Source organism: Giraffa tippelskirchi, chromosome 9 (assembly GCF_054371585.1).
Source record: "Giraffa tippelskirchi isolate mGirTip1 chromosome 9, T2T-mGirTip1v1.2.pri, whole genome shotgun sequence".
Classification (NCBI taxonomy): domain Eukaryota; kingdom Metazoa; phylum Chordata; class Mammalia; order Artiodactyla; family Giraffidae; genus Giraffa; species Giraffa tippelskirchi.
In genome coordinates, this window is record NC_137283.1 from 20,399,567 (window position 1) to 20,426,606 (window position 27,040).

Here is a 27,040-nt window from a genome sequence, read left to right on the forward strand (position 1 = left end):
GTTCAGTTCACTTCAGTCGCATCCAACTCTTTGTGACCCCATGGACTGCACCACACCAGGGCTCCCTGTCCATCACCAGTCCCGGAGCCTGCTCAAATCCATGTCCATCAGGTCAGTGATGCCATCCAACCATCTCATCCGCTGTCGTCCCCTTCTCCTTCTGCCTTCAATCCTCCCCAGCATCAGGGTCTTTGCCAATGAGTCAGCTCTTGGCATCAGGTGGCCAAAGTATTGGAGCTTCAGCTTCAGGATCAGTCCTTCCAATGAGTATTCAGGATTGATTTCCTTTAGGATGGACTGGTTGGATCTCCTTGCAGTCCAAGGGACTCTCAAGCATCTTCTCCAACACCACAGCTCAAAAGCATCAGTTCTCTGGTGCTCAGCTTTCTTTATGGTCCAACTCTCACATCCATACATGACTACTGAAAAAACTACAGCTGTGACTAGATGAATCTTTGTCGGCAAAGAAATGTCTGTTTTTTAATATGCTGTCTAGGTTGGTCACAGCTTTTCTTCTAAGGAGCAAGCGTCTTTTAATTTCATGGCTGCAGTCACCACCTGAGGTGATTTTGGAACCCAAGAAACTAAAGTCTGTCACTGTTTCCGTTGTTTACCCATCTATTTGCCATGAAGTGATGGGACCAGATGCCATGATCTTCTTTTTTCTTGAGGCCAGCTTTTTCACTCTCCTCTTTCATTTTCAAAAGGCTCTTCAGTTCCTCTTCGGTTTCTGCCATAAGGCTGGTGTCATCTGCATATCTGAGGCTACTGATATTTCTCCCCACAATCCTGATTCCAGCTTGTGCTTCATCCAACACAGCATTTCGCATGACGTACTCTGCATATAAGTTAAATAAGCAGGGTGACAATATACAGCCTTGATGTACTCCTTTCCCAATTTGGAAGCAGTCTGTTGTTCCATGTTCAGTTGTAACTGTTGCTTCTTCACCTGCATAAGGATTTCTCAGAGACAGGTAAGGTGGTCTGGTATTCCCATCTCTGGAAGAATTTTCCAGGTTGTTGTGATCCACACAGTTAAAGGCTGTGGCGTAGTCAGTGAAGCAGAAGTAATGTGTTTTTTGGAACTCTCTTGCTTTTTCGATGATCCACCAGATGCTGGCAATTTGATCTCTGGTTCCTCTGCCTTTTCTAAATCCAGCTTGAACATCTGGAAGTTCTCAGTTCACATACTGTTGAAACCAAGCTTGGAGAATTCTGAGCATTATTTTGCTAGTGTGTGAGATGAGTGCAATTGTGCAGCAGTTTGAACATTCTTTGGCATTGCCTTTCTTCTGGATTGGAATGAAAACTGACCTTTTCCAATCCTGTGGCCACTGCTGAGTTTTCCAAGTTTGCTGGCATATTGAGTGCAGCACTTTCACAGCATCATCTTTTAGGATCTGAAATAGCTCAGCTGGAATTCCACATTACAGGCCTTCATACTATCATACTGGTTAGTCTCTAGACAATTCACCTACTTTTTTCATTTTTACCTTCCTTTTTAATAAATACCTTTTCATTAAGAAAGTGACAAGAAAAAAGAAATAGAAAGAATCCAAACTGGAAAGTAAAATTGTCACTGTTTCATATAACATGATACTATATATAAACAATCCTAGACACCACCAAAAAACTCATCAAGAATTCAGTAAAGGTGAAGGATACAAAGTTAACATACAGATATCTATTGTGTTTTTACATACTAACAATGAACTATCAGAAAGAGAAAGCAAGAAAAAAAAAATCCCATTTACAACTGCATCAAAAAGAATAAAATATCTATGAATAAGACCTGTACTCAGAAAACTGTTAGACACCGATTAAAGAAATGGGAACATCTGCTGTCCACCTAAAACTATCACAACAGTGTTAACTGTCTATACCCCAATACAAAATAAAAAGCTTAATTAAAAAAAACAAAAAAGAAATTGAAAATGACACAAGATGGAAGATGACGTATCGTGGTCATAGATTGGAAGAGTAAATGTTAAAATAACTATACCACCCAAGATTATCTACATATTCAATGCAATCTCTATCAAAATACCAATGACATTTTTCACAGAATTAGAACAAATAATTCTAAAATCTGTATGAAAACACAAAAGACCCCGAGTAGCCAAAACAATCTTGAAATGAAGAACAAACTCGAAGTGCCACACTACCTGATTTCAAGCTACTCTACAAAGCTACAGTAACCAAAACACTAGGGTGCTGGCACAAAAACAGGCACATGGATCAACGGACAGAACAGAGAGCCCAGAAATGAACCCACACTTGAAACAGAGTCTCCCTAAAACCAAGTTCCCTTACCAAGTTTATGATTACTGTCTCTATCCAAAACTTTATTCCCTTTCATGTATCCTCTGACCTCAATCCTGTGCTAACTGAACACTAATCAACCAGAGTTGGATGACTAAAACTGTTGTTGATAACATCATTAATGTCCTAAAACTACTATCACACATATCATCACTAACGTACAAACTCAGGTTGTTCTCCAGGGCAAGATGAGCTAACAGGCCCCCAAGCCGTGGACCATTTGGCCAGATTATCATAAACCAGATTCCCAAATCTACAATTAAGAAATGTCACAGAAATGTCACATGACAATGATTAATCCCAGCCTCTTTGTTCTTCCTCCTTTAGAAATCAAAGAATAAAACCTAACTCAACACTGAGTGGAGTGGATCTGAGGCCTGCCTCCTACTCCCTTGCTTGGCACCCTGTAACATATACTGACTTTCCTGCAAACTACCACTGTCAAGAGTTTGACTCTGCACCGTGGGAATATGTGCCCTAAGCAAATAGGTGATTTCCTGTATTTAAAAGTTTCTTTCCCTCTTTCAGGGAAGAATTGGGTATTTAGGCAACTAAAATGAGAGACTTTATTTTCCACTATATGCCCTTCTGTGTGTGCATATAGAGCTTGTTTCAAAAAAAAAAAAAAAAAAAGTATAAAAACAAAAATTTTTCCTTCAAATCCTGAAATAGACTTCCATAATTAAACTTAAAAGGAAGATTCCTAGAACCAACCAAAAGCTACAAAAATCAATGAGTTATGTGTGTAACAAGAGTGCCTAGTCTTAAGCAAAATACTGATGGAAATCACAACAAATGTGCAATCCACAAATGGCAAAGTGAATTATGAACTCTTTAAAACAAAATAAGAAGTCAAGTCTTTATTGATCTATTGAAATCTATTAGAGTAAGCCAGAATCAAAAGAATAAAAAAAAAAGAGTATTTTGAATGTAATTAAAAAGCCCCATCAAAGAAAAGTAAAGCTAGATAACTGATTAATCATCATTTGAGTATAGTTCAAATTATCCCAGTGGCTGTAGATTTATTATAAGAAGTCCTGCTCATTTTCTCAGGTAATGGATGTCTATGTTAGTCTGCTGGTTATGACTGTGACTCTGAAGAGAATCATACTGGATTATTACCCAATAATAATACCCTTGTCTTACCACTTGCCTAGCTGTAGGTCCTTCTTGCATGTTCCTTACCTTTGCAATGCCTCTCTTTCTCCAAATGTAAAATGAAGATAACAAGTCTTTATCTCAAGTTAAATAAATTAAAATATATACAACATTTAAAACAATGCCTGCTTCAGGCATTGGTTACAGGTACAGTGGAAGCATTGACTATTTGCTACCATCAACAAACATCACACAGGGTCCATGAAATGTGATGTTAGAAAGTAGCTGACAGTGTTCTAGTTAAGTTTAGGTAAACACGCTCCACCCTGGCTCTTTCACTGAATGTAACTAAAAACCATGGACTGAACACATGTGGCAGTTAACTGAGAACTCTGAAAGGAAGTGTAGCAGATAGATCAGACAAGGAGATCAGAACTCAAAACACAAGCAATCTGATGCTATTTCCTAGAAGCTTTTTCCTTCCCTCTCAATTTCCCAGAGCCTGGATCAAACGCAGCCCAATTGCCAGAAATGTGTACCAAACCAAACATGAACAGCAAAAGCTCAAGGAGGAGGCTTCTGATTTTGGTATGAGGACTGTGTATGGTTGCTTGTGTGTGTTTCTGGCGGGGAGGGTGAATAACAGGACAGAGAAAGTGGAAATCCTCTGGGTGTTTCCCTTTCTCCTGCCATAGTCCCCAGACAAATCAAGTCTGGAAGCCATGAGCACCTAACAGCAGCTATGCCCAGACAAGTACCTTGAGAGAAGGGAATGTTCTCTAACCAAGGGAACTGTGGTCCAAATAGTACTTGGGAGTGGAATGGACAGGGAGGTGGTGGGAGAAATAGAAGGAGAAACCCCTGTTGAGGTTTCTGGGCAGGGTCTTCATTCTCTCTTCTGCCACTTAGTCCCTGAGACAGATTCAGCTGAGGGAAGGCCGTAACAAAGCAGTGAGACTGAACCCATCTATCCATCCACCCCCTCCAACTTTCTGGCAGCAGCGGGGTGGAGATGGGGGTGGAGTCAGACAGTATCAGAGATTCATAAAGGACTAGCTAAATGGACCCCATAAAGTAGTATACGAACTCCTGAGCTCATCCTCAAACTGTGATACGTGAATCTGATCCTGAACAACTTATCAAAGGCCTTGAGAGCTGAACTATGAGGTAGACCACTAGCCAGATCTCCAGTCCCCTCATTAGTGTACAGGCAGGAATGACCCCCAAAACACTACTGCAACCTGGACTGACATTAGAACCAAGACCCACAGAAGGCAAATTGGAGCCTATGGCCTGAATCTAACTGGGTCAACTGCCTGTTAAAACAAAACAACAAAAAATATTCTCCAAAGAATTGAAACAAAACCCAGAGTCCCATTTCTAAGTATCCAGAATAAGTAAATATGTGAAGAATTAAGAAAAATTTCAACAAGCAAGGGAAAGAGACAATGAATAGATGCCCACATCAAGATGACCAATATACTGGAAATAACAATGACTCGCTATCATAACCATACTCCAAGAAGGGTACATACTCTTGAAATGAATGGAATAGAAAGTTTCAGCAGGTAAACAAAAGTCATAAAATAGAAGCAAATGGAAATCTTAGAAATGAAAAATACAATAACCAAAATTTTAAAAAACCACCTCACTGGATGGGCTAATAGAAGAATGGAGGTAAAAGGGAAAAAACTCAATGAAGCTGAAGATAGATCAAGAGAAATTAGCTGAACTAAGAAAAGATTGGGGAGGGGGGGATGCGGAGTCAAGAGAGTATCAAGGATCTTTAAGATAATATAAAAATGTCTAACATTCATGTCACTGAAATCCCAGGATAAGAGAAGAAGAATGGTACCACACAAGACTTCAAATAGCCAAAATCATCTTGAGAAAAAAGAACAAAGCTAGAGGCATCACGCTTTCTGATTCCTAACTCTATTACAAACCTGCAGTAATCAAAACAGAACGGTATGCACATAAAATGCCACAAAGATCAATGGAACAGAATAAAGAACTCGGAGATAAACCCATGCATATATGGTCAACAACTAATTTACAACAAAGGAGCTAAGGATATACAGTAAGAAAGACAGTCACTCCAATCGATGGCACTGGGAAAAACTGGACAACCGTAAACCTGGAAAGTGGTCCAGTCTCACTGACCAAAGAATGAAACTGGACCACCATCTTACACCATATTGAAAACATTAATTCAAAGTGGATTAAGGACTTTAACGTAAGAAGTAAAACTGGAGCGCTCCTGAAAGACACAGGCAGTAAGCTCCCTGACAGGTCTTGCTGACAATTTTTTTAAATTTAACATGAAAAGCAACAAATGCAAAAATAAACAAGTGTGAACTGTATCAAACTAAAAAGCTTTTGCAAAGCAAAAGAAACCATCAACAAAATGAAAAAACAATGTAGCAAATAGGAGAAAATATGTACATACCATATAACTGGTAAGGGGTTAATATTCAAAATATAAGAACTCATAAAACTCAACACACAATCACAATAAACAGTGGAAAATTCTGAAAGAGATGGAAATACCAGACCACTTGACCTGCCTCTTGAGAAATCTGTATGCAGGTCAGGAAGCAACAGTTAGAACTGGACATGGAACAACACACTGGTTCCAAATAGGAAAAGGAGTATGTCAAAGCTGTAGATTGTCACCCTACTTATTTAACTTATATGCAGAGTACATCATGAGAAACACTGGGCTGGAGGAAGCACAAGCTGGAATCAAGACTGCTGGGAGAAATACCAGTAACCTCAGATATGCAGATGACACCACCCTTCTGGCAGAAAGTGAAGAAGAACTAAAGAGCCTCTTGATGAAAGTGAAAGAGGAGAGTGAAAAAGTTGGCTTAAAGCTCAACATTCAGAAAACTAAGGTCATGGCATCTGGTCCCATCACTTCATGGCAAATAGATGGGGAAACAGTGGAAACAGTGGCTGACTTTATTTTTCCAGGCTCCAGAATCACTGCAGATGGTGATTGCAGCCATGAAATTAAAAGACGCTTACTTCTTGGAAGGACAGTTATGACCAACCTAGATAGCATATTAAAGAGCAGAGACATTACTTTGCCAACAAAGGTCCATCTAGTCAAGGCTATGGTTTTTCCAGTGGTCATGTATGGATGTGAGAGTTGGACTATAAAGAAAGCTGAACACCGAAGAATTGATGCTTTTGAACTGTGGTGTTGGAGAAGACTCTTGCGAGTCCCTTGGACTGCAAGGAGATCCAACTAGTCCATCCTAAAGGAGATCAGTGCTGGGTGTTCATTGGAAGGACTGATGTTGAAGCTGAAACTTCAATACTTTGGCCACCTGATGCGAAGAGCTGACTCATTGGAAAAGACCCTGATCCTGGGAAAAATTGAGGGCAGCAGCAGAAGGGGACGACAGAGGATGAGATGGTTGGATGGCATCACCGACTCAATGGACATTGGTTTGGGTGGACTCTGGGAGTTGGTGATGGACAGGGAGGCGTGGCATGCTGCAGTTCATGGGATTGCAAAGAGTCGGACACGACTGAGCGACTGAACTGAACTGAACAACTCAACAGCCAGCAAAAAAGCAACTGGTTAAAAAACGGACAGAAGATTTGAAGACATTTTTCCAAAGACATACAGACAGCCAGTGGGCAGATGAAAAAGTGCTCAGTATCACTAATCATCAAGGAAATGCAAATTAAAACTATAATAAGAAATCACCTCACACTTGTTAGAATGGCTATTATCAAAAAGACAACAAATAACCAGTGTTGGCAAGGATCTGGAGAAAACGAAACTCTTGCTTTTGGTTGTAACGTTAATTGGCACTACTGGCCACTTTGAAAAATGATATGGAGGTCCCTCAAAAAATTAAAGACAGAACTACCATATGACCCAGCAATTCTACTTCTGGGTACTTATCTGAAGAAAATGAAGACTTTAACTCAGGAAGATACATGTATCTCCATGTTCAATGCAACATTATTTACAAAAGCTAAGATATGGAAACAACCTACCTATCCAGTGACAAATGAAAAGATTTTTAAAATGTTGATAGTTATATACTCATGTGTTGCACACACACAAACAATGGAACATTATTCAGTCTTTAAAAAGAATGAGATCTTGCCATTTGGAACAACACAGGTGGACCTCAAGAGTAATGCTAAGTGAAAAAAGTCAGACAAAGACAAACACTAAATGATCTCACATGTGGAATCTAAAAACAAAACAGCAAAAAATATAAGCTTACAGATACAGAAAACAGACAAATGGTTGCCAGAAATGGGTCAAAAGTTACAAAATTCCAATTATAAAATAAGTCATAGGGATATAATGTACAGCATGGTGACAAAAGTTAATAGTATTGTATAAATATTTGAAAGCTGACCAGAGTAAATCTTCAAACTTCGCATCACAAGAAGAAAAAGTTTTTTGGCAACTATGAAAGGTGATAGAGGTTAACTACACTTATTGTGGTTATCATTTTGCAATGAATATGAATATTTAATCATTTTGCTTCAGATCATACAACCAACCATTGTATGCCAACTACACAATAAAGAAAAAGAGAGAGAAGAATGGCTGAAAATGTTCAAAATTTGGTGAAAGCGATTCAAGAAGTGCAACCAACCCAAAGCAGGGTAAGCTCGAAGAAATCCATACACAGATACATTATAACTGAACTGCTGAAATCAGACAAAAAAATCTTGAAAGTAGCCCCAGAGAGAAATGATACATGAAAATACCAATTTGAATGATTATGAATTTTTCATCACAAATAATAAAAGTCTATTCAAAAGTGCTGGAGGAAGGGGGAGAACTGTCAACCCGGAACTCTACCTTCAGTGAAAATGCCCGCAGGAATGAAGATAATAATGACATTCTCGAAGGAAAAGAGGAAGAATTTGCACCTGGCAGACATGCTCTAAAAGAAATACTCAAGGAAATTCTTCAGCTATACAGGAAACTAACAGAGGAAACCTAGAGTTTAGTAATTAAAATAAAGCAACAGAAACGGCAATATTTGGGTAAATGTAATAAACTGTTCACTTTCTCTTTACTATAAAATATTTGATGGTTGAAAGAAAAAATTATAACATTGGTATGGTTCTCAACGTATATAGATATGATATAACATGTATAACATAAACTTGTGATAACCATTTCACAATATATGAAAGTTAAGCCACTATGCTGTATACCTGAAATGTACTCAGTGCTTATGTCAATTATATCTCAATAAAACTAGGAAGGCAGGGTGAGAGAGGAAAAAAATATCCAAAACAAGGAGAAGGAAACAGTAAGAGCAGTAGTTAATAACACTGAACGGAAAATCCTCTGACATAAATCAAAGGAACCAAGGGCTGATTCTCTGTAGATAAATAAAACTGATGAACAACTGACCAATGAAAAAAGAGGAGATAAAAATTACAAACATCAACAATGAAGATATTACTGAACTCAGCAGACAGTAAAGGGATAATAAGGAAATACTATGAACTCTGCACACAAATTCAAAACTCCAGTGAAATGGACCAATTCCTTAAAAGTCACTATCTACCAAAACTTACCCAGGAAGAAAAACTTTTTAATAGTCCTCTACTTACTAAACAGGGCTTCCCTGGTGGCTCAGTGGTAAAGAACTCGCCTGCAAATACAGGAGACATGGGGTTTGATCTCTGGGTTGGGAAGATCCCCTGGAGAAGGAAATGGCAACCCCACTCCAGTATTCTTGCCTGGAGAATTCTATGGACAGAAGCCTGGTGGGCTACAGTCCAGAGGGTCGCAAAACAGTCGGACATGACTTAGCGACTAAACAACAGCAACAATTTATTAAAGAAATGGAATTAGTAATTTTAAATCTTAAAAAGAAATCTCTGGACCCAGATAGTTTCACTGGGAAATTCTACCAAAACAATACCAACTCTACAAAATCTCTCCCCTAAAAATAAAAGAAGTAGGAGTATTTCCCCACTCATTCTATAAGTCCAGCATTACCTCGATACCAAAAAATAGTTTACAACATACACAAAGGTTGATACTCTGTCCGAAAATAAATATAAAATGTAAGACAGGAACAAGAAGGAAGAGGAACGGCTCCCTGGTTATGATATGCTGAATGGTCTAGATGTCAAAACTGTCAGTTCTGTCGAACCAAATGCTGGTGGAGGAGGGGGAGGAGTGGGGGCACGCCCAGCCCCTTGGCTTCTAGTGGTGACATCTCTGAACTTAATTCTAATTTTCGAAATGCAGCACATCACAGTTCCACATATAGAGCTGCTTCTCTGAGAGTCTTTTCTCTTCTGACCGTACCCATGCTTCAGTTTTAAGCAGTGTTAAAATCTGTTTCAACATTCACTACATAAAGAATTAAAGACAAGATTAATCTGTGTTGGAACTTATCCATGAGGCACCACGAGAGCATTATTTTTAAAACTGCCACACATGGTCCCCAAAGTGAAGAAAACAATTAATCACATCCTGTATAGGAAGATGATGCCATGACCACCGCCACCTCTGAAAGAACATGGCTAGGAAGGCCATCAGCTCTGTGTCGCAAACTGCCCTAATTTCTCTTAGACAAAACACCCGTGAGGAATTGAACCGACTCATTCAGAACTCCCAGGTCCAATAATATCTGTTAACTACTTTTGCTTCCTGTTCATCTCCATTTCTTTAAGGGAAGTTATACGGGTGTTTTTCTGGGCCATGTAACTGTTGACAGCATTTAACACAATTTTCTGAGTCTGCCTCCTTCTATTTCCAGGGAAACAAATTTCACTGTTCACTGAAACTGTAATATCCATTAGCGACTTTTTAGATCTGCAATTAAACAAATGCCAATTACTGAGAAAGTACCAAGAAACTGTCTCCTAGTTTAGAATTTAACCCACGACTCTTACTGCTACTTGGAACCCTTAAAATGTTAGAGTGAAAACTTCTCTAAATATAACCAAGGATGCAGCATATCACGCCGGATGACAGCACACGCATCATCTCTTATCAGTTTCCTTCTCCATCTGGAAGGCATAAATGAAGCTGCTGAAACCCTGCATTTATTTATTTTATTTCATAAAATGGGCAAGCCTCCCTTATCTTTTAAGGACTAGCTGAGACATTCTTGACACCAGTAGTGGAGGCGAGAAAATGTTTCTAAACACAATTGTGATGTCAGACTCTAAAAAAACAAACTGTGAGACCTATCCTTAGGATACATTAAAACATGGGTTTTAATTTACTAGCCCTTTATTGCCTACTTGTAAAATTTTCCAGCCTTGTGGATTTACAACCTTATCTCACCCTCTAATAACATCGTGTGGATTGCTTTGTCTTCCCCCACTGTAAAATGTTTAGTAGCACTGTTTACCTTTTAAAAAAATAAAGTCAGTAATACTGCCTCAACGTTTTAAACTAGAGTATATCAATTCTTTGAGCTATCTGTTTATCTGCCTATCAGTAGAGACATCTCTGATTCAACATTTACCAGTTTTGCGGTACAGTGGCATGGCTGCACAAAATGCCATGGTCTGAATACATACTCTGTCAATGGTTATGTTTTACCCTCTGGCTCTCTGGGTGTCCCCAGAGAAACATTACCCACTGTCAAGTGCTTCCATTAGCGCAGTCAGTATTATCAGAATTGCTTCATACTGAAATGCAGCTCTTAAATGACGGCCACGCATGAAACACCGAGTCACTGCACACTGCTCAGGTCCCAACTGCAGCGCCTTCTAAGATGCTAACAGCATTCTTCCTTCAGGAGCTGTCTACAACCCCACTTACTACCATCCGGGTGGGGAGTTTGGCAGGGAACTGAAAGTGCAGAAAGAGACTGAAGTAACAAGAATATTCTCCAGTTATATGTGTTTACTGCATCAAGAACATATTCGTTACTAGCTAGGATACATGCTGTTGGCTTACTCTATTAATAACTAAAAATAACAATAGTGGCACAACATCTTTCATTTTACTGGCCTCATTTTACAGAAAAGGAAATCAGAAATCAAGGTCTCAAGATCACATACTCAGCTAAATAATGGCAAAATTGGAATCTGAACCCAGATCTAAATTTCAAAGCCATAATGTTACTCTCTACCCAAATATAATACTTCGAGTGCAGCAACTACACTCCAGTTAAAAAAAAATACTTCGGGCATTTGAGGGTTATTTGATAGGCAAGGGTCATTATTTGTACAGAAGCTTGACACCAATGTTAGGATGTTCAACAACAGCAACAACAAAATACACACTTAATGGTCAACTGAGAGGTTGTAAACATCAATAGATACTATGTTAGTAATCTACTAGTGTGTGCAATACAATAGCAACTTAGAGCAATCAGAATCTCTTCCACCATGACCACAAAGTTACAAACAGGAAGACAAACCAAACAGACTAGCAAATTTTCAAAGGGTTACTCCAAACATCCTAGCACATCTATAGTGGATTATGGCAATGGATAGTCTGTTATTTTAGTTTCTCTCTCACAATAATGGAAAACTTACGTCAACATTCAGAAACTGGTCCTCTGAGCCCACTACACACCTCTACCCTAAAACTTGGGAGTCACTGAAACAGGATCCCTACTCAGTGCTCACATCAGGAGTGAGGGGTTTCCATGTCACCTACCATTTAACTGGAGCACAAGCCCCTGTCTGATTCCCCAAATGTCACATCAACCACAGTGATAATTACCAGCCGTAGAGCACTCTATGCCAGGGACTGTGCTGATTATCTTACCTCATACCATGAGTGCGTGGGATACCTCGGGTCACTCCCAAATTGCCAATGAGCAAACTGAAGCTTTGAGGGGGTCACAGAACTTGGGCAGATCAAGAATTCAAATTTAGGCAGGTCTGATCCAACATATTTAAACATGACCCATCTCTGCTTCACTCTGTTAGGTCAATAATTATGAAGTACCTACTGAGTCAGGCCCAGAGCTACACTTAGGGGCCAAAATAATAATAATAAGGAAGCTTACAGTCTCGAAGTAGGCATAAATGAACAGATAACTGGCATAAATACAGAGTACTATGAAAACAGAGCAAGAGACAATTAACTTTCCCTGGGAGAAGAGCTGGGGCAAGGGTTCACAGATGTGGGACCTAAACAATATGTAAGACAGAGTCATCTAAGGGAAAAGGAACACTGGGAGATAAAAACTGTACTGCAGTCCAAGAAAGAAAGGTGCAGGCCCAAAAAGAACGGGTGTCTCATTCTCCTTCATTACCAGAGTCCAACATGTACTCCAAAGGGCCGCTGCCTCCATCCTTCTCCCCATATCCACGTTGCTGATTTTCACTGGCAAATTTAAGACCCCGCCTGAAGTCTCACAAAAGCACAACACAACACTACGATTTAGAAATGCTCTTAGGAACAATAAAATAGGGACTAATAAAGCAGACTTAAAGCATACAGCAACAAACAGCCAAAGAAAGCTAAAACTGCAAATGGACCCCCACAAGATCACATGTGTTTTCCAAACCAGTCTCAGCTGCAGGGCTTCGAAGAGCAGTACTTATCAGGCCGCAAAGCAAGTCTAAAGGATTTGTCTGTAAACATGGATTCGTGACAGCTCACCGTTTTTATGGAACAGGACATTCAACCTGAGATTTGAAGTTGAATTCCAGCTCTATCTAAAACCTGTGTTATTACACCTCTCTTTACCTTACATAATTAATATCCACTCAACAAATGAGCCAATAAAAAAGTACAGCACCTTGTGTGTGAAAGCACTTCTTAAAAGTTTCCTTAACTAAATAAATGAAATGAAAAGATTTTTATTGAATGCCCTGTGTAATGGAGATAAAGGGAAAGGATGATAAAGAAACAGTAGGAAGTTTAGGAACATTCTTCGTGTTAACTACCATCGAGAATGACATGGTGCTGTTGGCACAGCCATTTCTTGTCTTGTTTTATGGTAATGTCCACATGTTCCAAAATGAACTGGTGTCTGTGAGCCCTACGAGCACCACATATCCACGACAGACCACACCAAGTGAGTTTCTAAGTAAACATCAAACAGCCTGAGATATGAGGACTGAAGATTACACTCTGTCTTTGCAACTACACAGTAAAATAACAGAGAGAAAAAATGATATTCTGAGCCCAATATTATCCACAAGCTTACCCAAAACCTAAGAAAAATTCCAACTTAAATCACAAAAGACCAGATGCCCTTTATATGTTTGTTGCTGTTGCTGTTGTTCGGTTGCTCGGTCATGTCCAACTCTTTGCAACCCCGTGGGCTGCAGCACACCAGGCCTCCCTCTCCTTCACCATCACCCGGAGCTTGCTCAAACTCATGTCCATCGAATTAGAGATGCCATCCAGCCATCTTATCCCCTTCTCCTTCTGCCCCCAATCTTTCCCAGCATCTTTCCAATGAGTCAGCTCTTCACATCAGGTGGGCAAAGTATTGGAGCTTCAGCTTCAACATCAGTCTTTCTACTATATTTTCAGAGTTGATCTCCTTTATATGAACTGGTTGGATCTCCTTGCAGTCCAAAGGACTCGCAAGAGTCTTCTCCAACACGCAATTGAAAAGCATCAGTTCTTCAACGTTCAGCCTTCTTTATGGTCCAACTCTCACATCCACTTCTCTGGTGGCTCAGACGGTAAAAGCGTCTGCTTGCAACGTGGGAGACTCGGATTCGATTTCTGGGTCGGGAAGATCCCCTGATGAAGGAAATGGCAACCCATTCCAGTACTCTTGCCTGGAAAATCCCATGGATGGAGGAACCTCGTAGGCTACAGTCCATGGGGTCACAAAGAGTCGGATACAACTGAGTGACTTCATCTTCTCCCTTTCTCACATTCACTCATGACTACTGGAAAACCATAGCTCTGACTAGACAAACCTTTGTCAGCAAAGTAATGTCTCTGCTTTTTAATATGCTGTCTAGCTTGGTCATAGCTTTTCTTTCAAGGAGCAAGCGTCTTTTAATTTCATGGCTGCAGTCACCATCTGTAGTGATTTTGGAGCCCCCCAAAATAAAATCAGCCACTGTTTCCACTGTTTCCCCATCTATTTGCTATGAAGTGATGGGACTGGATGGGATCTTCGTTTTTTGAAGGTTGAGTTTTAAACCAGCTTCACCACTCTCTTTCACCTTCATCAAGAGTCTCTTTAGTTCCTCTTCGCTTTCTGCCATAAGGGTGGTGTCATCTGCATATCTGAGGTTATTGATATTTCTCCTGGCAATCTTGATTCCAGCTTGTGCTTCATCCAGCCCTGCATGTTGAAAGCACACAAATAACACATACGGACTTTTCTCTCCAGAAGAAACCAAGTATGTTCCAGGGACAGAAATATCCCCTTCAATTTAAGCAGCAAAAGCTTCCAAGACTATAAAAGAGTCTGAGTCACTGAATTCAGCTGTCTAAAGAACCTGTTATGGACGGCCTGCATTCTGGGCACAGGTTAACGTCCCTAAGCACCAAAAATAAGTCAAGATAGTCCAACTGCAATTCAAAGAAATGGACATACCCTGCTTGGTCCTTGTGTACAAAACATTGGCAAGACATGGAATGAAATTTCAATTCTCAGTTTTAGTTCCACTGTACTTAAACATAGCACTAATTCCCCAACATCGTTCCCTTTATATCATTAACATTTTATAATCAACGCATCCCCTTCTCTTCACCCACACCCTCTCTTCTCTACCCCATATGGGCTACTTGTTCATCGCACAATCACATTTCCCACCAGTCACTTAAATCCTTAAAAAGGTCTTTGACTATAAATTTCCCTTTGCTCGACCCATCAGATTCAACTGCTCAACTGTGCTCACCCCACTTTCACAATAATGCTCTCTACTTTCCCCGACTCCCTATCCCCACTGCCTTCTCTCTCAACTAGATCCCTGTAATAAGCTGATAACTTTTTGATGGTCTCTACATTGCTACTAAGTTAATCCTTTGGAAACACAGTTCTTCATTCTTGAACAAAAATCTTCAATGCCTCCCCATGCCTACAGATTCAAATTTAGTCAAGGCTTTTTGTGAACTAGTTCAGCCTATTTTTCCAGTCTTTTGTTTCTCTCCTTCATGCAGGCAGACTACAGTCCTGTGGGGTCGCAGAGAATTAGACACAACTGCGCATGCACTCACATGGGTCATAATTAATCTGACACAAGTTTTTGCCCTCACACGTGTCTCTGCTTCTCCTTTGCTTCTCCTACTGTTCCTTCATGGCACTGGAAGCTCCAGAAGGGAAGGAAATATGTTGGTTTTGTTCTTCATTATACATATGCTGCCTAGAACAATGCCTCAAATAACTACTGAATGACTGAAAACTACTTTAATCAAAGCTTAGCTTGACAGCCAGTCTCAGCATGGTCCCATCAAAAGCCAGCAAATTGCCTTTCTAGAACTCTCTTTCTAGAACTCCCCTGATGTCTTCCGTGAGGGTAGGGAGATTTCCAGAGCATTATGAGAAAATTTTAAGACAGTTAATATTTCTAACCTATACCTTGTCTGGTACATTTATAAATAATCTCCTACCACAATGCCTTGCACACAGTTTGAGTGTAACAGAACAGACTAGTTTACTGTTACATTCATTCATTCATTTACTCAACATTTAGAGAGCTTATTATGTGCCAGGCACTATTCTTTGCTTTGGGATGCAGCATTGAAAAAAGGAAAAAGCCCCTACGGAACTTATATTCAGAAAACAGAAGAAGACAAAAAGCAAGATAACTTCTGACGGTGGTATAAGTGTGGTGAAAATTATGATGGAGGTAATATGTTCAATCCTGACTGGGGAAGATATCCATCCTTGGATTGAGAGAGGAAGAGATCAAGAGTTCTGCCTTGAACTGACTGAACCGGAGTCACCTATCACCATGACAGAAGGTAAATCAAATAGACAGACTACACGAGACTACATGAGACTACACGAGACCGCTCAGTCGGTACAGCATGATCCCATCACTGTTGTTAAGAAAGCATGTACCAGGCATTATGCTAAGTGAAGGAAGTCACACAGAGAAGACACAAACATGGCATCTAAAGCAAAGAGCAAAACAAGCCAAACTTGCAGGCACAGAACAGATGGGATTGGGACCAGACCAAAGGAGATCAAAAGACACAAACTTCCAATTACAAAATACATAATAAGTCATGAGGTGCCACGTACAGAAATGTGACTATAGTTAAGAATACTGTACTGTATATTTGCAGTAGCTGAGAATTAATCATCACAAGAAAAAAAACTGTAATGATCTAAGGCTAGTGATGTTAGTGATGTGAACTGGATTTGCTGTGGTGATTATTCCACAATATGTACAAACACAGAATCATTGTTACACACCCAAAATTCATGTTACATGTCAACTATGTCAATTTTTAAAAGTATATATTTGTATATACAAAGGGATGGGGGAAAATATGATGGATATCCAGCTTAATATTAACAGTAATTAAACCTTAATGGTACTATTATTATTATTATTTCCTATTTGCATCAGCACTATTTAAACAATATGGATTTGGGGTATTTTTTATAAAAAACAAACATTCTAAGGTTTCTTGGTGTTTCAAATTTTTGATTGGAAATTAACTGTTTTACAATGTTGAATTGGTTTCTGTTGTATAACAATGTGAATCAGCTATGAGTACACATAAATCCCCTCCTTCTTGAGTCTCCCTCCTACTCCTCCCCATTGTTTAAGGTTTTTAATTCAGCCATTGAATAAAGAAATAAGATTGAAATAAGGAAACCAACAGCTAGTGGAGTGAAACAGGTAGATTTTGGAAGGGGAAAAAAGTGAATTTCCTCCACTCAATTTCCTTCTATTCAGAAATGACCAAATCTATCCATTTGCTAAACCATTCTCCAGACAAAATGACCTTTCAAGAAAAAAGTAAAGAAAAAGTAGGCCTAGTTATGAGTATCTAAACCAGTCCTTAAGGCACCTTAAGAGAGGAAACTCTGCCAAAAGCCCTTTCTGGCCCAGTCTGCATGCAGTCTACACAGCCCACGTCTCATCTAGGGGAACAGGCCAACACAAATACACTATTGTCTGTTGGGACTTGGTGATTTAAACCCACCTGACCCTTAAATCCTGGCTTAAAAATTACAACAAACACATGCAAGAAACAATACTATCGTCTTGTCCAAAATTAAAATTGTCTTCTGTGCATACACTTGTACAGGATACCTATATTGTAGATGGCAGGTACAACTCAAAAGGACCCCTCTTTTCTTCCTATTAGGTTCAACCTACCTTTCCACCTCTTACATCTCAATTTTTCTTTTGGGAAGAGGCTGAGACCTTAGAACTACCTTATATTGGAGCCTTATACTTTCATTTTATTCTCTGGTCTCTGAGTAAAAGGTCCAATTCCAGGTGTAAGAAAACACCACTACACTCTCAAGTAGTAAGATTCTCAGTGCTTATTCACTCTTTAGAAGCATCAAAATTGAAGAACAGAGAAGTTACATGAGTTGGCCCCAGTCCTGCCATTAGTCAGTGGTAGGACAAACGAAAGAACAACTCATATTTCCAATTCCCAGTTCAGACTGTTCTCACAACAAAAACTGCAATCACACACACACACACACACACACACACACACACACACAGAATTATACAAGTAGGTCCATCAAAAATTACTAGCCTATCCAGGAGGCTAAAACATTTTCCTACCAGCCCACTTCAGCTATCAAAAAAATTCAACATGATAAAATATAACATGTTCAAGATTTTTCCAACAATTAAAACAAAAGCGTACTTCCTAAACAAAAGCTACAGTTAAATATAATCAAGAGAAATCTAAACAGGAATTTAACATAAAGCTGATGATTACACCTAACATTACTCCCGACACACAGCAGTCACCATTTTTTTAGTTACCATTTATTGAGTGCTTTCTATGTACAAGGCACAGTGCTAAGCACAAGGCTAAGCACTTCATAAACATTCGTTGAACGCCGAGAGCCTCTCCAGGAGGCAGTTCTTTGACTAACTACTTTTTACAAAGGAGGAAAAAATGAAACACAGATGCTAACAAAAGTGATGTATAGCTAAGTCAGTATTCAAATCCAAATCTGTCAGACTCCAGAACTCTCATTCCTAACTATGCTACACTTCACACACTGAAATATGAATATGGGTTCATAAAGACATTTGTTCTTAATTTTGTATTTTAAAAGCAATGTTTGTCCACTGGTAAATACATTTGAGTACCTAGCATGTGCCAGGCAGTGTTTAAGGCACTTTTATACTTGAGAGAACAAATAAAGAGAATTTCCAAGGAGATCACATTATATAAACAGTAACCTAGCAGCTAACACACGCCTTATTCTGATCACTGTTCAAAGTGTTTTACAAGTATTAACCCACAGTAACACTAATAAATGACTATTATTCCCATTTTACAAGTAAGGAAGCAGATTCTGAGCGGTTGAATAACTTACCAAAAATAACACAAGAGTCAGGATGTGAACCTAGATCATGTGGCTTTCAACTCCTAACCTCCCTGCCATGTTAAATCTCAAGTAGCCACTTAATTTAAACATATTCTAAATAAACTCAACTATACCACATTCATATGCCAACAAATTGAGGCTCAAAATATATTCTTACAATAATACTATTCTGGTGGATGCTTAACTAATTCCTATCAAGTAAATTGGTACAAAGGACATTTTTAGAATCAGTTTGCCAATCATCATTCAATTTTTCCTTTTTAACAACAAACAATTACTTTTCTAACCCCAGTCTAGGAGAAAAGGCCTCAATTTTCAAGATAGGTGTCACTACTTAGATACCTGAATCCTAAAATTATTTTGCCAGTATTATAATTTTTTAAAATTACAGTACTCTTGGAAATCATTTCTAAATGAACCCTAAAGCTTATTACTATTTTAATTTTTTTAAAGTTTCTGTCAGGACATGAAATAAGAACGTTACTCTATTAGATAAAACTGGGCAAACTATGAAATCAGATCCAAATAGCAGATCCAATGTCTAATTTAAGAAACAGTATAACCTTAAAAAAAAAAAAAATAGCACAATAGAATATAAGACCTGTGGTTCTGACTTTGAAGAAAGAAATGAACTCAAATTACTCCATTACAGATTTCAATTTTGATTTGTCCCATGTCAGCAAAACTAAAATCCTTAAATTATCATTTGATTTTGACCTATTCAGCAAACAGGTTAATTCTTTTTCCTGTTTTTTTCATACAAGAGCTCAAAAGACACGAATCAACTTTTACAAGTATAAATGATACTCAAGTTATAAGTTTAAAAATTTCATATGCTGTAGTTTCAAAAAGTGATCTACCTAGCAAACTTCTTTAGACTCTGGTTTAGAAAAAAATATTTCTAACACCCCTCCCTTCAAAAAGCAGCATCCCACAATAACAGGGCAAGATTAGGTAAGGACTGCATGAAAATACATCATAATTCTGGAATACAAACTCCTAATGCAATCCACCAGTAAGTTTAAAACTCAACTGTGATAGCTAAAGGGGATGAGCTGTATTTTTATGGGTTGCCTAAAAGTTCAATTAAAAAAAGAAAATTGAAAAAAAAAAAAAGAAAATTGAAAAGGAATTATGTTTTCTACAGTCTTAGTCATAGCAGTTGCTGAAGCATAAACGGTAGTTCTCAAAACATGCAAACAGAGCAATTACCTGATAGGACAGTTTAAAAATACTGCTGGTTAACTTTACAACAAAACTAAGTATGCCCTAGAAACACCACAGGGCAGAGTGCTTAAATGAAGTCCAAGTTTACACAGTATATAAAATCTGTTCAGAAGACCTTCTAAGTAGGAGCACATACTTTCTGGAAAACCATTTTGGCCATTTGACATGAAATAGGTTCATGCCCTTGATTCAGTGGTGCCAACTCTGGAACCCATCCCCAGGAAATGCAGATCAAATTGATGTACAACAGCAAAATCCTGGAAACCACTAAAATGTCCAATAATGAGGAAATGATCGAATACATTATGGTATGTCCACAAGATACACTATAACAGAATAAATTATGAAGGCATTAAAGATGGTTTTAGAACAGAGGAACGTGTACACAATAATTAAAACAAACCAGGATACAAACATTATAAATAGTATCTCAAAACTTAAAAAAAAAAAAGTGTTTGGATATACACATTTTTTTAAAAAAAGATGAAAAGGAAATAAAATACTTTGATATGCTGACAGTAATTAACCTTGGATGGTGGGGATAACGAGTGGTTTCTATGTTATAGTATTCTTTCCAAATTTCTACTAATGACTTTGTGATAGTTTGATAATTAGAAAAAAAATCTTCTAAAAATAGTAAGTAACTATTTTTTATAGTACACTGAATTTTGTATCCATGTTCAGTGACATTATTTATCTTAAAAGAAACTTAACATTTGAGAAACTTAGTAAGTGCCTTAAGTTGTGAAATATCCTCTAAGGTAGTAATTTAAAATGCCTTAATGCACTCTTAACGACTTCTTAACAAGAACATTTTGCTCTGGGATTCTAAGCCTGCAATGGAAAAAATAATGGGTGAGGGGAAGAGGATAAAGAAGTTTGAAGAAATGCTCCATAGCAAGTTGCTTCCTGTTTCACAATTCCCAATCTCTATCTGAAGGCAACCCGGAAGGCCAGCTCCTATAGCCACGGTTCAGATTTGCTAAACTTGACAGGTGAATATAAAAACTAGTTTTGGCATTCTTACCCCAGAGTAATTCAATTAGAAACATTCTGATCACAGAATTATTTCTCGTTTATAAAGATATTAAACATAGTTCAGCTTCTGTGGTGGCTGAGTGGTAAAAAATCCACTTGTGAATGCAGAAGATGCAGATTTGTTTCCTGGGTCAGAAAGATCCCCTGGAGAAGGAAATGGCAAACCACTCCAGTATTCTTGCCTGGAAAATCCCATGGACAGAGGAGCCTGGTGGGCTACAGTCCATGGAGTTGCAGAGTCTGACAGGACTTGGCAACTAAACAATAACAACAAACATAGTTCAATAGCCCAACAACGCCTGTTAGCCAGTTATTTAAAAGTCCAAACATAATAATTGTCCACTGTTCCTGTGTGCGTACTTGGCCCTAATTGATGGGCAGATCATTCTTTCCCCTAATTCATGTCTTCAAATACACACATACATACACACACACACACACACAAACACTGTGTTTGTGTGTGTGCATGCATGTGTAGCCCTCAAATGGTAGTCAATACGCTTAAGATGTTGGATTTAAAATGCTATTCATACTGGTAAGAGGAGTATGTTTATATTCAAAATAGATATTTAAGGAATTAAGATCTTCCAATTCACAGCTCTATGATTCTAATCTCAGGTAGATCTACAGAGGCAGGTAAGGAGAAAATGCACTGGCCCTGGGTTCTAATTTTCTCTCTGCTACTAATTAGCCTTAGGAATTTCACTTAATCTTTCTGGATCTCCTGGCTACATCTATAAAATGAGGATAATAGACCACTTAATTTTTTTTTAACAAACTTAAAAAAATTATTCTAGGTCCAAATTTCTACAACCTTTCCAAGTATCTCCTTTTCGTAATTCTCAGGAGTAATAAACTTTTCCTTTGATTAACCTTTGAGCTTCAACACTTCACAAAAATGTAGAGAAATTTTTATAATACTACTACTTTCAAAAATATACAATGTCTATAAAACTGATCTCATCCATTTTGGTAAATCCTATCAAACATTTCTTCGTAACTATCCTATAACCCATCTAAGAGTCTCAGTTAAGAGTAAAGGTTACTCAACATAAATTACACACACAAGACACATGATTTATTATGTAATAACTGCCATAATCCTTAGCAATGGGCAGTATTTCATTTTCTAACAATAATCAAAAATTAAAGACTTGGAGGTGTTTTTTTTTAAAGGTTCAAAACAAAGAGAACACAATATATATTAAATGTCTCCACATAAAATCAGATTACATGAAGCATCACTTGGGGTTTAAAACCATAAGAATATGAATTTGAGGACTAAGGCTCTCTGTAAGCAAACTGCCTCATTTCAAACCAGACCAAACCCTACTTATCAGTAATTCAGCTTCACAAACCTCTACAGTAAGTTAAGTAACACCTCTCAGTATTCTTAACTTGTAAGGCAGTATACGTAGCCACATTTTAATTTGATGTTTACAAAAAGTTGATTTTTACCTAAGAAACCCAGTTTCACCTGAAGCTTTTCATACCTGGAAAATTACTTTGAATTTGAGAAATAAATGGCCATCTTTCTAAAGTGACACACAGTGTTCAAGACATCTGAATCTCTGAGTCTATAAATCATTTTATTCAAAGAATAATGCAGTTGATTTTTTAAAAACAAAGCTAAATTTACTGTTTTAGACACACTGTTTCTATCTAAAACTCTGTAAATTCACTATAGATTACTAACTTTTTCCTCAACCTCGATATATAAGAACCACAGATTAGGTTAAAGCTTGAGGTTAAAAAAAAAAAAAAAAAAAGGCATAAAATTTACTGAGGTCTCTTTTTTCCAGGCTTCCCTGGTGGCTCAGCAGTAAGAAATCCACTTGCGAACACAGGAGACCCGAGTTTGATCTCTGGGTCAGAAGATCCCCTGGAGATGGAGATGGCAACCCATCTCCATCTCCAACTCCAGTATTCTTGCCTGGGAAACCCCATTGACAGAGAAGCCTGGCGGGCGTCCACGGGGTCGCAAAAGAGTCAGACAGGACTTAGTAACTGACAACTTTTTTCCAGCATCTTGAAGGCCACAGGCAATCACAGTCACGATTTTTTCTTAACAGAACCTAGTCACATTATGGTGACTTTATAGTCACATTATGGTCTTTCTTGGTAGTCACAGTATAGTCACATTATGGTCTTTCTTGGTGGCTCAGATGTTAAAGAATCCGTCTGCAATGTGGGAGACCAGCGTTTGATCCGTGGGTTGGGAAGATCCCCTGGAGAAGGAAATGGCTACCACTCCAGTATTCTTGACTGGAGAACTCCATGGAAAGAGGAACCTGGCAGGCTACAGCCCATGGGATCGCAGAGTCAGACACGACTGAGTGACTAACACTGCATCTGCAACCCACATTATATCATTCAGAAAGAAGAGTCTAGGTAATTCCCGGGCAGTCCAGTGGTTAGGATGCAGAGCTCTCACTGCCAAGGGTCAGGGTTCAATCCCTGATCAGGCAACTAAGATCCTCCAAACTGCACAGCTTGACCAAAACGAAACAAAAATAAGAGTCTAACGTTAAAATAATAGTTCACTTTGAGTTCAACAGCTTTCCAGATGTTAACAGATGGGGAGAGGGAGGACATGCTGTGATTACTTGTCATGATCCATGAATCCACTACAGCAGTCCACATTTGAATACCTACACAAATGCAAAGGAAGGACCCCAGCTAATGCCCTTCTAAATATTTTTCAAAATACAGTATCTGCATTAAACGACGGTACCCACTACAAATAATACAGCATTTACCATTTATCTAGCCCCTTCTATGGGCAGACATGATGCTAATCACTTAACATCTGTCATTTCATGCACTCACAGCAACTCTGTAAGAAACCTATTATTAACTCCTCTTAATAGATGGGAAAGCAAGGACTGAAAGAGGATACAAGGCTGCTAAGTGGCAGAGCCAGATTGCAAATCCAGGATTGTTTGACTTCAAAGTTCATGCTCATTATGTCAAGCTAAACTGTCTACTAAACACACAAGCATGAAAATCGAGATTATGGTTTCAGAAGTTCCTCGAGATTTACTGAAATCTTTTTAGTAAAAGATTTTTTCTCGTTCTCTGTAACAAATACAATTGAGTGTAGTAATAAGCCTACAAAACACTGTAATTAAGTCTTCTCAAAAAGAGAGGATTTAGGAAGAGACGCCAATTCTTATCCCAAAACAGTATCAGAAAATTTAGAGTTAAATGAGCTCAGCTTATCTTTTCCACATCATAGAAGAGTCTGCATATGGATACTTAGCCAAAGCCTGAAGTTTTTTCTTACTGATTTTAGTGGTATTAGATATCCATTCCACTCTTCTAGGCCTGTAGAAAAGATAGTCATCTCAAGCCTCCGGCCCAATAATATTACAAGAGCCAAACAAGTAGGAAAGTTTTCCTTATGCTTATATGCAATATTCCTCAAAGGAAGTTTGGATGTGTGCTCATCTCTACTTCTCCTTCCTGTCGCTCTATAACTGCAAGGACTAAGAGTCACAAGTTACACAAGTTGTGTCCTCCAACAAGACAGGCGTGTTTGAATCATTCCAGTTACCAAACCAGTTGGACAGCTAGTCGCCTATAAAATAAGGATTTCACCCATCATCTAAACGGGCGAGAAACTGCTGCCATCTCTCTTTGGAGTAGCTCGAAAGTTCATCCCCGACAAGCTCAAGTCCCTATCAGCTAAGACTGAGTCACGGCAACTCCTGGGCTCTAAATGAAGACTGACGAGAATCGTTCACTCGTATTCCTTCCCCTGCCAACCAAACGAGCAAGATTTAATTATCCTCCTTCCTTCCCTCAATCACCGATGAATAAACACCACATTGCATATAGGTTCCCAGGGCAATTTCTTTCCCTCCCAGATACTCATTCCCTGGGCGTGAAATGAGCTGTTTCTACCCAGTCCCTTCCTTTCTCTTTATGTAAGAAAAATCATTACAGAAGATCAACACCTCTTTTCCAACTTTATGCTGACTGCAAATCTTATCTCCTAGACGAGAACAATTAGCTCTAGAAATACAGAAACCCCACGCACCCACCCACCCAACTTCTTGGCTTAATAAAAACGGTGCACTTGTAAATCAACTATATTTCAAATTAACAAATTAATTAAAAAAATAAAAGCTGTGCACTATTATGAACTGGCTGAAAATGTCTGTCTTAGCTTTACCGGGGAACGCAGCACAATCTACTCGGCCCCTCGGGGAACGGGTGAGAAAAACCAATTAACTGAATTACAAGCGACAAGCTGCCCAAAGAATTCAGGGATGAACCCACACTGGTCCCCTGCTTGCCTCACAATGGCGCTCTCCGTCCCGAGTGGCTAGTTGAGACAAGCTCAATTATTTTAGGCTTTCTCACGGGACACACGGACTCGCCAAATCCCACCCTTCGGGAAAGTGACAAGCTTAAGTTAAACCCTCCGCGGCCCGCAAAGACCAACCCCGAAGGAAATCCCAGTCCCCCCAAGCGCCTTAAAAATGTGACAAGTCCAATGACACCCTTTCCAAACCCCGGCCGCGCCGAGGACACGGCGCTTGGAAGAAGACGACTAAATGGGAATAACCCTTCAACCGCCGACCTCACCGATACACTTCAGCCACCAACACGCGGGAAACTCCAGGTCCTGACCCTCGGGGAGGCGACCAGCACAGCTGCCCCCTCCCCCGACACGCACACTCCCAAAAGCCCCGCCGCGCTGCCGGGGACCCCCCCCCCACCAGCCCGGCCTTCGAGCAGACGCCGGGCCGGACTCGCGGGCTGCGGCGCCCCAGAAGGGTAAGCGGGAGAGCACTCACCGCGATGACATTGACGAAGGTGGTCTTGCCCGAGTACTGCAGCCCCACAAGCGTCAGCTCCATCTCCTCCTTCCAGAAGAGCGAGCGGAACCAGTCCAGCAGGCGGGAGATGAGCGCCAGCATGATGGCGGCCGGGAGGGAGGACGGACGGACGGGCGAGCGGGCGGGCAGCGGCGGCGGCGACGACCTCCACACGAGCGGGCCTCGGCCCGGACCCCCCCCTCAACGGCTCCTCGGGGCCCCGGCGCGACACAGGCGGACACTGGCGGGCGGCGGCGGCCGGAGCCAGGAAGCCGAGCGGGTCATATGACTCGCCCTACCCCCACGCTCGTCCCCGCGCCGCCGCCGGCGCCCACGGCAGGAGCGGCAAGGCCCGTCCGGCCAGGCGCGCCCGCCGCCTGCAGCGCCACCTGGTGGAGCCTCCGTGCAGCACCGTGCACCAGCGTGCCTCCCTTGGGCTCCTTTCCTACTATACTCCTTGGCTCATTCCTGTTGATTCATTCATCATTCATTTTCTCTACAACTGTTTACTGACTGTCGGTCCTGTGCAGAAAGACTTCAAAACTCTGGGGGTTTCATCATGAAAATCCCTGTCCTACGTAACAAAAGATGGAAGCCACACGTGTTTATCAGTAGGGAAGTGATTAAACTCTAGCACATTCCCAAAACTGAATAGTGTTTTTAAAAAAATGAGAAAGTTTTCTGTAAACTGATATAGAATGATGTCCAGTTAGTATTTTCAAGGCACATAAACCAAGGCGCCAACTATGCATTAAATGATATTTTCCATATAGTATGAGAAAACAAGAATACATATGTACATATATACAAACACATAATATAGTTGCATAAAGAAATACTGGAAGACTAATAAAAACAGTTTTCCATTGGAGTGAGGTAAACTGGACGGTCAAAGGCAGAGATGGGAATGAGACTTCTCTGAATGTCTTTTTATATCATTTTCACTTAAACCATGTAAATGAGTTGCCTGTTCAAAAGTTTAATTTAATTAAAAGGTACATTAACATGTCTGCAAAGTTTTCAGATTTTAGAAAACCCTCCCTCTGAGGAGCTTACCTTCCACGGGGGGAGAAGAACAGGGAGTGG

The 27,040-nt window shown here is 39.7% G+C and overlaps 1 protein-coding gene across 4 annotated transcripts in view; it reads right to left on the minus strand.

The window, feature by feature from the left end:
* Positions 1-26,277, minus strand: part of ARL8B (ARF like GTPase 8B) — a 49,187-nt gene extending 22,910 nt beyond the window's left edge. For all 4 annotated transcript variants that reach the window (XM_081528183.1, XM_081528184.1, XM_081528181.1 and 1 more), the window contains exon 1: positions 25,934-26,277. In XM_081528183.1, coding sequence (XP_081384309.1) covers positions 25,934-26,056 — 123 coding nt within the window. In that variant the 5' untranslated portion in view covers positions 26,057-26,277. The remainder of the gene's footprint in view (positions 1-25,933) is intronic.
* Positions 26,278-27,040: the final 763 nt, after the last annotated feature.